This window comes from Thermobia domestica, chromosome 2, assembly GCF_964235325.1.
Source record: "Thermobia domestica chromosome 2, izTheDome1.hap1.1, whole genome shotgun sequence".
NCBI classification, from domain to species: Eukaryota; Metazoa; Arthropoda; class Insecta; order Zygentoma; family Lepismatidae; genus Thermobia; species Thermobia domestica.
In genome coordinates, this window is record NC_137455.1 from 117,299,786 (window position 1) to 117,313,391 (window position 13,606).

The window sequence follows — 13,606 nt, forward strand, 5'->3', positions numbered from 1 at the left end:
TCAGCTGGCGCATGTGCCATGTTAGTACCTTACTCTCTCACGTACACGCAGTCGCTTCGCGCAACATAGTTTCCTAGCTATGGGACGCGTGGGAAACTTACTTTCTGGATGCGCCTCGTATTAAAAAAAAAAAACACACCCACTAAAACTTGCTGGGAGTGAAAAAATTGAAATAATGGCAGAATTTTGCAAAATGATTACAATAATTCGTATGTAATCAATTCATATGTAATTACTGGGTAAAATAGTGGTAGTTAATTCCTAATACAGTGAAACCTCTCTTAAGAGGCATCTCTCAATAGTGGACATCTTCATAAGAGGACAAACTTTCTTATTCTTCCATGCCATAAATATGTGTGGTGTGGTGTTATGAGAGAGAACCCTTTCTTTTAGGGACACTCTCATTTACGGACAAATAATCGTGTTCCACCGATGTCCGTTTTGAGAGGTTTCACTGTATTACTTAGGTTTAATAATAATAAATGCTCAAATGTGTGAACTTCCTTTATTGAACCTACTACTGCTAAGAGCTGATATTATTATTATTATTATTAGGTCTATTATTGTTAGTAGTAGTAGTAGTAGTAATAGTAGTATTGCAATAGTTGCGTAACAAAATATATTGTTTTCTTTGAGTTTGTTTAAAAATGTAGATCACTATTGTGAGAGCACCCCTCCTTTTATTTTGAACACCCCCAAGTAAAAATTTCTGGCGTACTTACTGGTTGTCGGTGTTGTTTTGAAACACACTGTGTATATATATATAAACAAAATCTAACAGCTCCCCAACATAAGTGGATGAAGCGCATTTCTGTAGTGGGGTGACTAGAAGAAAATATTTTTTCTTCTATATCAGGACAAGAATTGTTGAACACCCCTCGTACAAGAGCACAAAAACGTTCTTGCACAAATTAACTCAATGACCTTTTTATTCCAACCAACTAATATGAATAAATGGCGCACCTGTCTTGCACACCGATATATGTCTGAATCCGCTCTTTTATACTTGAGCGCATCATATACTAGCTCTAATAATAATCGTTGATCATATTAAATTAAATCAATTGTCACGTATGCACACTATAGACAGGACAAATTAGCTTTTACGTTAGTTACTTCTAATACATTTTAAGGAAATTTAATATTATTTTTTGAAAAATGTCTTTATTAATCTAATGTTTTAAAAACAAAAATGAATGTGACGAAAATATCTACACAGTTCTAATCACACCTTTCTTTTGAAAGTTAACAATATGCATATATTACACACTACATTCCTAAGTTATAATTAATGATGACCCCCTCCATGTCCATGTTGATCGCTTGGCCCTAGTTTCTCCCAAGCTTTCTCTAATGCGATAGTAACCAGAAAGGCAGCAAATCCATATCGAAAACCACGAAACAGAAAATCCATCCATCGTTGCTTCGCCGTCCCAAAATGTCTTGGATCATACCTCCAAACTTCATTCCTGCAATGACAACGCAATAAGTTTCATGAGCTTCCACCACAATGATAAAATGATCACCACACTACAAAATCAACTGACTCAATCATTCATAATCTGATTTAAAATTACTATACGTTTATTTTCACATCATTTTTGCTTGTTAGCATGGTGGAAAAAATCATAAATGATTTGTTTAAAAAAATCATTTTTTTTGTTTAAATCGATTTTTTTATTTAAATCACATCTTTCTCCTCGTATGATACAAGTCTCGAACGGAAGAAAAAAATATTAAGAATTAGTATTAAATGTTAATTATGCCATTTAAGTGGAACTATTGAGGTTGGACCTTGAATTAATCCCAATTGTTAACCTATTTCAATCCCAAACAATGTTTTATAAGCATTAAGGAAAAAGTACATCAACGTTTATCAACATCACACCCTTTCTCACAAAAGTTACTGATTATTGGCACGGGTATATTTTTAAAAAATCGGAACTAGCTTGCAGCACGAAATACATATAAAATGCATAAATTTCGCCTGAAGTTATAAAATCTTAAAAAAAAAAATAATAAGTTTCCGAGAGGGGATAGAATCCCTCTAAATACGCCCCTATTATCTGGGAACAAACAGACGCGCACACAAAAGAATTTTCGTCTTAAATGTCGACTGTGATTTCCCCTACGGAATAGTTAACGATTTACAAACTCATAAGTTACGAAGAGAAGAAAGCAGGATTCCCCTGCTATCCGTTCAAAATGGGATTTTCCCTAATCATTCTCTACATGATACTCGTTTTCATACTGTGCTGTACATATATTTCTCTCTCGCTGTATTATGATTATCTTCTTCCATAATCGAAATAACAGAACAAACTGGATTTTACTTATTTTCACTTTACATTAATTTATTTCGGAATTTGATTTAAATCAATGATTTTTATTTAAAAAATAAAGTGATTTAAATGAATTCCAATTAAACCTGAATATTATTAAACCAAAAATACAGGGTAGCGCACAAAATGTCATACAATTTGTTTTGTTCATTACACATGTATTTAACCTCAAAATATTACAAAATTAGTACAGAATTAATTTATGAGCATGGATATTTAGTTCAATGTATAAAGGTAATCAAGAAAATTCTGTCGCTTTTTGTGGGGGTCTGTGTTCAATTAGCCCTTACATCGTGAGTTCAATGCGAATGAAGATAAGGCGAAGGTCAGTTGTTGGTGTGGGTTTATCCAACATACTACCTGGTTGCGGCAGATCAGTTACACCGTGAACCTGCGTAAGAATAGAGTAAACATGGGGCCTCCACAGAAGGGCGTGTATGCTGTACAAGTTCAAACTGGGGTCAAGCGCCGCTGCAGCGGGGTGGAAGATATGCCAAGCCTTTGGTGAGGATGTCGTGACTACGCGGACAGTGCAACAGTGGTTTAACAAGTTTAAGGACTGTGACGAAACACTCGAAGACGCACCACGTACTGGAAGACCAACATGTGCAAAATAAAGATTTTCAGGCAGCCATTAGGGCGAACAGTGGCTAAATATGTACAGAAGTGTGAGTGTAAAAAACATTCGGCGGCAGCTCCATCAACTTCGGAAGTATTAAAGTTGAGTCGATGGGTCCCACATGATTTGACTCTGGGCCAGAAAGCAACGCGAGCAAACACTGTTCCTTTGCTGTCTCGTTTGGGGTAGGAGCCATTTCTGGACATGGTGTTGATATGTGATGAGAAGTGGGTCCAAAATGAAGCTCCACGGCGCCATTATCATTGGTTAGCATCCATGAACCGATTCCGAAACCAACACTGCACCAGAATAAGATCCTCCTGTGTGTTTGGTGCACTGCTCGCGGCATCGTGAATCAGGAACTGCTACCAGCTGGTCAGAGCATCAATGCAACTGTGTACTGTCACTGTCAGCAGTTGAGCCGTGTTCAAGAAAAACTCAAAACTCTGGAGCCAGCACTTCCGAATCGTAAAGGGGTCCTCCTATTACAGGACAACGCTAAGCCCCACGTGGCTACGATGTCCCGGGACACCATTCTACGTCTTGGACGGGAAACACTATTGCATCCGCCATACTCCCCGGACATTGCACCGTTCGATTATCACCTGTTCCATTCGTTGGACAATCACGTTAGAGGGCGCCAAGTTCAAATCCCTAATAGAGGTGCAAAATGCACTTGATACCTTGTTCGCTTCACGACCCACCAAGTTCTACGGCGATGGAATCCATGACCTTCCAGAGCGTTGGTAGAAGGACGTCGATGCTGATGGGGACTGTTTTTGATCTTCCAGGTGCGTCTTAAGAAACATATCGATGTTATGAGGTGGTGGGTGAAAAAGCGACAGAACTTTCTTGGTTACTTTTATAGTATATGTTCAATGTGATCAATATTTTGTTTCACAACCTCTTGCAAGCGAACCTTTACATTTGTCTCAACCTTCCTGCACAAGTCTTCCGAAATTAGACGGCACAACTGCATGATGAGAGCCCTGAGTTAAGCTGCAGTTGCAGGCTTCCATTATATCGACCGACGAAGTATTCCTAACTCAGCAGCCGTCCTCCTTGTTGATTAGCTAGGACGTCGTGTCAAAGCAACGCAAACTGCTTCGAAGTTTTCAGGGGTGTAGACACTTGATTCGCGCTATCGATTCTTCTCCACCACACTAGTTGTTTCAAATTGACGATACAATCTCTGAACACTCTGTTTACATAGAGCCCATTTTGTGCGAACGTGTGTACGAAAACGTCTCCCAGCCAAGGGCGCCGATTTCTCTGTAAATTGGGGGGGGGGGGGCATTCAGATGCAAAAGGTATATATATGAAGATTTTAAGACAAATTGCACTCAAATTATGCCAAATATTGTATATTCAAATATACAATAGGGGGGCTCACATGAGCTTTGGGGGACCCGGGACCCCTTGAGCCCCAAGGATCGGCGCCCTTGCTCCCAGCAAGACATTGAAAAAATATAGGACAGTTTGATTTATAAAATAGGACAGTTTGGTTTACAAAATAGGACAGTTTGGTTTATACAATAGAATATTATGCTCTGAAACACAAAAAAAATATAAATGTATTGTAAGAAAATGCCACTCTTCACCCAATGAGCAACTGAAAACAAGATTTAGATTAATACAGAATAAGAGTATGTATAACCTTGTACTTTTTGAACTTACTAGAACTTAATTTTTTATTACTTCAGATCTTTCTAATGGAAAAAAAAAGATTTATGACTTATTTCTCTGTAATGAAATATTTGAATCTAATTAAACATTAAATTGTTTCATCAACGTATTTCCCTCTGAAATAAATTATGTAACAGCATTTCACTCATCATAGCACTGCAAATTATATATACACCTCTAACAGCTAATATACAACATAAACTTCAGGATATTTCCAGTTCACAAATAATTTCCAAGATTTTCACCATTTTTCTGCTTTCCGTGACTTTTTCAGCGCGTTTGCATGACACTTTTATTTCCAGTTTTTCCAGAACACGTGGGAACCCTGCATATTATATACAGCAATATTGGAAGGCGTTGGGATATGTTGGTGAATACCAACAAACCTTAATGCCTAGCCAATACTGCTGCGCACACTACTCAAAGACTAATGCTAACACAGATTGCGTTATAAGAAACTGGAGCATGGCAAGGTTCCTCAGTTAAGCTTCACTGGGGAAGAATAAGCACACAGGAAAGAAAAAGAGTGGACGTGAGAGGATACGAAAAAGAAAATTAAAAAAAAAAATAATACTGAGGATTAGTGACTAGTCTCTCAGGGGGGAAAAAAATGCTATGACACATTTGACATATTGCTAATATGCAGCAATTTAAATATCACTGGAACTGCCCATGGCTTGTATTTATAATAATTCAATCATTGAAAAATATAGGAAATAAAGGACAAGATCAAAATATAGGACAAATATACACACATTTCCAAAATATAGGAAAAAACAGGAAAATAGGACAGCTGGGAGCTCTGTTTATGTCGCTACAAAACTCCTCGCTTCTGTTAAAAAAAAAAAAATACAACTTCCACTTTGTGTTCGACACTCAATCTGCTCTTATCCGCCATCATGAAAACCGCTATTTGGCGCCAAGTAAATATTCGATACTAACTTCTCGTGACATCTATCGGTTTTTCCATAAACCAAAGTATACGAATACGAGTTTTCAACATTCCATCTATAATATTACGTGTGTAATGAACAAAACAACAAATGGTATGACATTTCGTGCTTCACCCTGTATTTTCATTTTTCATTTGATTTTACCACGAAATTTCCCTGACGAAGACAGTATATGCGGTGTTCAGAGGACAAAGGAATAAAATCCAATTACCATAGTTGTAAGAAAAATAGATCAAGTTTGTACGGTACGATTAAGTACAAGGAAAAGTTTTTAAGTTTATAATTATGAGTTATTTACAATATCTGGACACGAATTTTGTACGCACTGAAACGAGTTTCAGAGAGAAAGATATTTAAGATATATAATGTCCAAAATGACCAAAAATGGATTTGATTCTCTTGTACGCTAAACGCGCAATACACATCATACGAGTTGAACCGAACTTACCCGATCTAGACCAAGCTTGGCATGGTGGTAGATCTTGACCTGTTATACAAGCTTGTAAAATATGATGGTTTCTAAGTTATACGTAAAATAAAAATGAAATTACGGACGATTTTTTTTTTTTTTTTTCAAATTATGCGCAACTTTTAATAATCACAGTGCACAATTTGTTTTGGTTACTAAAACGTGCCGTAAAAGGGACACAGAAAATACGGTAGCAGAGTATGACTTTCTATTTCGCCAGTGGAGAACAATAAGACAACATAAATTCAAAGTAAAGAAGTCAATTACTAACCAGAAAATAATGAAAACAATCCCACACACTAAAAAGTACAGTATAAACACTTTTGCTGACGCTTCATCAAATAGGTTGGGAAAGTAGCAGGAGGAGAGCAAAAGAGAATTTAAGAAACAGAGAAGTAGCTGTGAAGCGTCCAGGAGGGTCTTATCAAAATAGATACGGCAACATGTAGCAACACTATTGCTTATTCTACGTATTCGCTTGCAACTCTAACTAGAGAGTTCTACGAAAGTTGCAACTCACCTAACAGATATTTGAACAGCTTTTAAGTACAATACAATTACTATTAAATAATTTATATTTACCATTAAAACTTTTAACTAACTAGTCACTGAAAAATAATAGCCCTTGAATTTGTTTTACGAACAGATTTAATTTAGGCTTTAGATAATAATAATCCCACTTAAAATATAGGCAAACAGATTTGACATTTTGGTTTTTAGAGTTTAACAGATAGTAGAGTGAACTAATATTCAGCAAATTGAAGTACGTTTTTTTTCTGAAAGTGTTTATCGCTTATTTAACGTAATTCTACGTTCGATTGTACCCACAAAGAAGATTTTATCAAAACTCAAACAATCAATCAAAACAAGCATCGAAGTTTGATTTACAGTAATGAAGCCATTTGCTTTGATCGGCGCTCTACACCAGTCAAGAAGTGATAGATATATGTATCGATCACTGTCTAGGAAATGTTGTTCCACTCTCCCTACAGCTACTGAATCTTTCAGTTTTTTTGTATGGTGTTTGTTCCACAGATGCTCTATGATATTCAGGTCACGGCTTTAGATTGGCCAGTCGAGGAGTGGTATATAGTGGCGCTGGGATTATACCTGTACATCAGTAGCATTATACTTCAGATCGTTATTCTGCTAATAAAAAGACATTCACAACCACGAGAACGCCTCGCATAAGGCAGCATAATATTTTCCAAATTTCTAATGGAAATTTGACGACCCAACTCTCAATTTAGTGACGTGTCCACGTATTCTTAACTGGAAAGGATGACTTTTCCTCCGCCATGCTTGATGGTCGATTTTTGATATTTAGGAGCCAAAGCTTAGTAGCTGGCCGTCGACCTCCCTGTTCTAGTATGTCCAAATAACATAGACCACTGCTGAATTCCCCCCCCCCCCCAAAAAAAATGATTTCGGCCACTGGAATTGAGCATTAAAAATGTTAAGATTTCTTGACTGGACGTTGTGACATTAGTCCTGCTGATCGCAGATGGTAATGATGGTCCGTACAGACGTGAAGGGCCTTTTGTGGTTAATATTTCCTTGGTGAATCCGGGCGTTGTGAGATGGCAGTCACATCTGGATATACGATGGATGTTACAATCACCTAAGGAACGGTCACTTGAAATGTTCTTCATATGTCCGACTTGCAGGTTCCACCGCTTCAAAAAAATTCGTTACCGTTGTTCTGAAAACGCCAAACTACTGAACAAGCTTACAGTGTGTCATCCTTCGTTTTCGACCTTCAACGGCTCGCTGCTGCCTCTCATCCGGATATAGAGCTCCACGCGCTTTGAACAAACAAAAATAATATTTAAAATGTTTTTGAAATGCAAAACAATGAAGAGAAAACTAAAGAAAGTACTTACAAAAGGACATGTACCACTCCCAGGCAAATACCCTCAAAGTCAAAAGAAATTTGATAAAATCAGTTTTTGCTTCACTTATTTGCGAACTACTTTGTAGTAATATGCACATAGCTCCTGCCATTTCCTGTAAAAAGTTCATTGCGTACTGTAAGCTCTAAAATTAGTTATACTATAAAAACCACAATGTCATGTCCTTTCGGCCGGTATTGTATACACGGAAAACGTCTCAGTGTGTCACGCTGACTCACTCACTTCATGGCCTATGGAACACGGAGGTTCAATGCCGTGTTCACAAAAGCTCTCCATTGACTTCTGTCCTTAGGGAACTAGATCCAGTTTCTACCTTGTATTCCTACTTCTGTGAGATCTATCTTAATATTGTCCTCCAATCTTTGCCTAGATCTAACTAATAGTCGTTTCCCCATTGGATTGTTAGTTAAAATTTTGAAAGCGTTCATACTTACTTTCATTCTGGTTTCATGAGCTGTCCACCTGAGCCTCCTAGACTCAAAATGTTTGGTAACTGATATAAATTATGCAGTTCCTTGTTATGAAGTTTCGAGCAAGGGACCATATGTCACGCATATTCCAAATAATAAACAATCACGCTAATAGATGTCGCTACCTGCGCTATCGTTTGCCCACCTGACGTTAATAGATGTCGCTATTATGCAGGTAATTTGCCAATTTAACACTATTATAACGTTTAATTGTAACTTAAAAATTACTGTTTCAATTTAATTATTTCAAAATAGACAAGTGTGTATCCATATTTAAATATGAGCATTAATATGTATGTATCTGTACAGTAAAATATTCACGAACCAAAACATTACAACCACCTACCTTGTACCTGATATGTCCACTTTTGTCTCGCAGGACGGCAGCAACAAGGCTGAAGGCATCAGCTGCGGAGGCTCGTATCTAACAGTGTGCTCAGACACACTGGTGCTTTGTCCACTATTAAAGTCTGCACCACAGTTTATGTTCTAGCCTGTTGTACAAACCTCGACGTCCGACGTTTTTAATGAGATGTGGCCGCCCCACGTCTTGTTTGGTGTTGGTTTCACTTCCATTTTCCCACTTTTGGAAGACATTAACTACGACAGTTCGCGAATACCCGACAAGTTGCGCTGTTTCCAAGATGCTCGTTCCCAGCCGTCTGGCCACCACAATCTGGCCCCAAGCGAACTCTGATCTGTCGCTGGCCTTCCTCATTATACGCAGAAACATTACATTGACTAATTGAGTGAGATTTCTGTTACCGTCTGCCGAGCGGTTCTTTTGTGCCCCGTGGCTCTTACGTCAGCTGAATAACTTTGCTGAAAAATAACGAGTGGTCATAATGTTTTGGCTGGTGAGCATATATATTGCACGGTTTACACAGATACCTTAGTTTTAATTTTCCTCACTTCAATGTAAATTTTTCCTGACATTTTTGTCGACCATACTTCGCCTATACGTTCTATCTTTCCAGGTTATTTTTAATATTACAATTTAATGCTTAGTTACAAAATAAGGGATATATGAACCTGCTACAAATGTTTATATGATATTTTAATAGTTTTGTTTTCGATTTCTATTCTTTTAATTCAACGTGCTTCGTGGATTATAATTGTCCATATATACTGATTACACGGAATTACAATTAAGTGTTCAGTCACATATTAACAACACTACTGATAACTTAAATTTTTAAACGCTACTTCTGTTTATCTTTCTCTCCCTCTATTTTCAATTATTCCATTACTTTAATATTAATGTTTAATTCCATGGAATGTACTCGTTTCTTTATGAAATTGATACATACGAAGAAATTTTACCTATGTTTAATTTTCTTTCGCAGTTCTTGTACTTTATTTTCAATGTCTAATTGTACGAATCTGCTTCTCATCTTATCCTTTCTTTTCTTTTAAGCTGCTTTAACTCAGTTTCTAATTTTCTCTTTTCTATATCTTTAGTTTCTTCATCCCGTCGTAATTTACTATTAATCTCTTAAGTGTTTCTGATATCTTTGCCGCGTTCACTGAACATAGCGTAAAATTCTTCTATAAATTTCTTTTTGCTTAGTAGTCAGCTCCTAATCATTTATCTACTAATTTAAAAATATTATTATTTTTTAAATATGCATATTCAAATATACCTACCAGCAGCCTGGTGTAACCTAGTTTCAGCTTCTTTATTCCTAAGATATTTTAATAGACTTTCGACTATCGGCCTAGATTTAAAAAAAAAAAAAAGTTCCGCAATAAAATTACGATTAATTTTTTGAAAGATCTACTCAACATTTAATGCCTTTATAAAAATGCGACTTTGTCAAGGAGAAACAATCATCTATTAAGGACTTTTTCACTCACTAAAAACTCTTCTTAAGCCTATCTTTTTTACATTTTTGTGTAATCATTTATCCATGGTCAAAAAGTTTTTTTTTTAAGAACTAAGCCTACATTTTACGTTAATTATTTGTTTATTTTAAAATTGTATCTGATATAATGCATCATTTTATGTTTCCTGCATTTAAGTTAGCCATTATAATCTGGCCCCAAAATGTCTTAAAATGAGTACAATATTTTTATTCTTAGACTTCCTTTTTTGTTTTATTATTTATTTATTTACAATACAGCACATAATAAACATTCATAAAGAACTGACCTAAGAGGTCAGAAAATATGAATGAGTTTTGGTATGAATAGTGTGTTTTTAATGGTGGATATGGGCAGAAATGAGAATTACAGTACACCGGCCCTGGCTTTTTATTATCCACTGCTTTTTGTACCTTTCCGCCATATAAGAATGGATAGCTGTGAGTCTACTATATGTGTTAAATTTTCCCGATTACTTATATGCTTCCCTGGCTTTCCTGAACCAAATGTCATTTCCGTGACTTTCAGGTCTGTAGAAACTAGAAACTGTATTGTGACGATTTCTAATATGAATGTCCTCTGCTGTTTATTATTAGGATAACGGCCGTAACGTAACATATTTAGATTCCAGCATTAATATTTGGACAAACTTAAAAAAAAGAAAAAAGAAAGAAAAAAATAGTTAAAAAAGCGAGGGAGAGCTACCATGAGAGAAAATAATATTCAGTAGAAGAGACGTAATTTCCCACTCCACTGCAATCCAGAACTTACACTGGAAGAAAGAAAGGAGAGGAAAAAAAAGAGAAAATACTTATTTTCTTTTTTAGAGAGGAAAAGAGACACTCTTACCATTCACCTACGACTCTATTATTATTATTATTATTATCCCTGTCTTACCGAATCCAGGGATCCTTCAGTCCCTTTTGCGCCAACGCATCTCTGAGTTTCACTAGTTCTGGTGCATCTTCTACTTTATAAATTCTGTAATCAGGGACCTTATAAGGTGCATGTCCATGACCATGGTCCCCTCCCATCTTGGATCTGTAAAATATAATTGAATTTGATTCGAGCTTTCGTCAGCATTAAACAAATGATGCAGATATTCAATCAATGTAAAGTTAAATACCGTGAATGAATTAATTATAGCCATTAATTCACACTAGGCCTTTAACTACATTCATATTGCATACAGACCCTTGAAAAAACACATAACATATTAAATAAACTTTGCTAATCTTCCAGCTGAGAATTGCATACAAAATGTTTTAGCATTAATTATTTTTAATAAATTGACATTGAATTATTAATACTTCTTAACACTATATATGTTACTGACCTGCCTGTGAGGCCTGAACCAATTTATACTGGGGTATCACTTTGTTTTATTAAATAGAAATTAAACGTTTGCAGATGATACTGCACTGCTGGCTTGTTGCAAAACTATGCATCAAATAAACATTTCTCTATAAAAAGCTGTAAATGCTTTTGGCAACCAGTGCAGTCGATGAAAGTTCAAATTAAACTGTACCAAAACCCACACTCTAGTAATACTTCCACACAAGAGACATAGTCGAGTATGCCACAATCCATCATTACTTGGCATTAACGTGAAGGCGACCCATCCATCCCAGTACTATTTCTAAATATCTAGGGTAATCTTTGATACTAAATTATCTTGGAAACCTCACCTTCTTTCCATCAAGGAGAAAGCCCAAAACTCTATTGAAACGTCTGTCCGGTACTACCTTGGGATTACACATTGATATCATTGCCCTTGTCTCACTCATGGTCATACTGCCTGGGTTAGTGCGAGTGATTTTATGACTAACTACGTACTATAGATCATCATGGTTTGTGTCTCGCTTTTCAAATCAGCTTATCTAGTCCCACGTGTCTCTTACACGCAAAACTAACATTCCCGCACATCACTAGCCATCTGAAAGATCTTAGTTCCTGATACATAGATAAGAAATGGAGAACTCTGCATCATACGCTTATGGATACTATACACATTGATGGTAACCTTTCCAACTCGCCTAACTATTGCTATCCTCCACTTCGGCATCTACTCTCCATCTATAGCCGGACACATCCCAAGCATCCTACCAATAATCTTTTCGCTACCTATCATCTATCAGAATTCAATCCGCACATATACCCATCGTTCGCACAGTGACTTCCTTCTAACAAGGGCTTCCGCCATGTCAAACATCAGTGTTGACACAGAAGATAACCTCATATGTAAATAATAACAGTGCTCTGTGCACTGTGACGTCCAAGCACTTTATCTCATCATTCTCTCCGTTGTTTAAATATACATACTTTCTTTAATTCAACATTCCTTAGGTATGACTTAGGTTTACCGTTGTCTGTCTTTAATCCTTACATATGAAATGAAATCTTTAACTTTTACGTCCCACGCTTATGCCGGCTAGGCTAAAGGAGAAGATGATGATGAGAAATGAATGAAACGGTGGAATGAAGAAAGTGGGAGGAAACGGGAGAATTCCGAGGAAACCCACGCTCACGGTATTTGTCCACCACAAAGTTCACTGGGCGCGAACTGGGATCGAACCAGGAACCCCAAACACCAGAGATAAATGCTCTACCACTGAGTCACCGCAGCCCCCTAAATCCTTACATATTCTTCGTCCCCATTCTTAATCTGTGTTTCTACTTTTGTACCACAAACGTTTTACAACAACAATAGTTCACGTCTGTATGAATAAAGTGACTTATTTTATTAGTTGTTCCTGTAAATCCCACAGCACTCTCGGCAGATCGATCACTCCTATTGTTTTCTTGCCTACGTCTGGGCTCTGAGATCGTACACCAATCTCTTGACTGCGAGTGGACCCTAGGTTCTCCCAAACCTTCCCTTGACTGCAAATGGGCGCAGAGACAATCCTAATCACCTCTCTAAACCAATCTCAATTCAAAATTGCCACTTTCAAAGTTAAAAAAAAAAAAAAAAAACTTTCGCTCTAAACATACAACTTCCACTCATTTTTAGAACGGGTTGAGGGAGAATGATGAAACTTGAAAGTGGTCTGACACATCAGATGGTGCTATCAAGCATCATAGCGACCATCTTTGATTGCAATTCGAAATTTCAAATGCAAAGAGAGTCATTTTACATGTTTTAAGGTTAGAATTTTACCAGAAATATGCCTGTGTGATTATTTTAGCCCTAAGACAAGTCATTTCACAGTTAATGTTTCTGAAAGTTTCCTAGTTATGTCCTTAGGGGCTAAACTCACGTTTCGTGAGGCGGGTGAGATTTTAGTTGCA

The 13,606-nt window shown here is 36.8% G+C and overlaps 1 protein-coding gene across 3 annotated transcripts in view; it reads right to left on the reverse strand.

The window, feature by feature from the left end:
• Nucleotides 1-1,144: 1,144 nt before the first annotated feature.
• Nucleotides 1,145-13,606, reverse strand: part of ND-B12 (NADH dehydrogenase [ubiquinone] 1 beta subcomplex subunit 3) — a 31,980-nt gene continuing 19,518 nt past the window's right edge. For all 3 annotated transcript variants that reach the window (XM_081745230.1, XM_081745241.1, XM_081745250.1), the window contains 2 exons: nt 11,213-11,356; nt 1,145-1,469 (listed from right to left, as the gene is read on the reverse strand). In XM_081745230.1, coding sequence (XP_081601356.1) covers nt 1,289-1,469; nt 11,213-11,349 — 318 coding nt within the window. In that variant the 5' untranslated portion in view covers nt 11,350-11,356 and the 3' untranslated portion in view covers nt 1,145-1,288. The remainder of the gene's footprint in view (nt 1,470-11,212; nt 11,357-13,606) is intronic.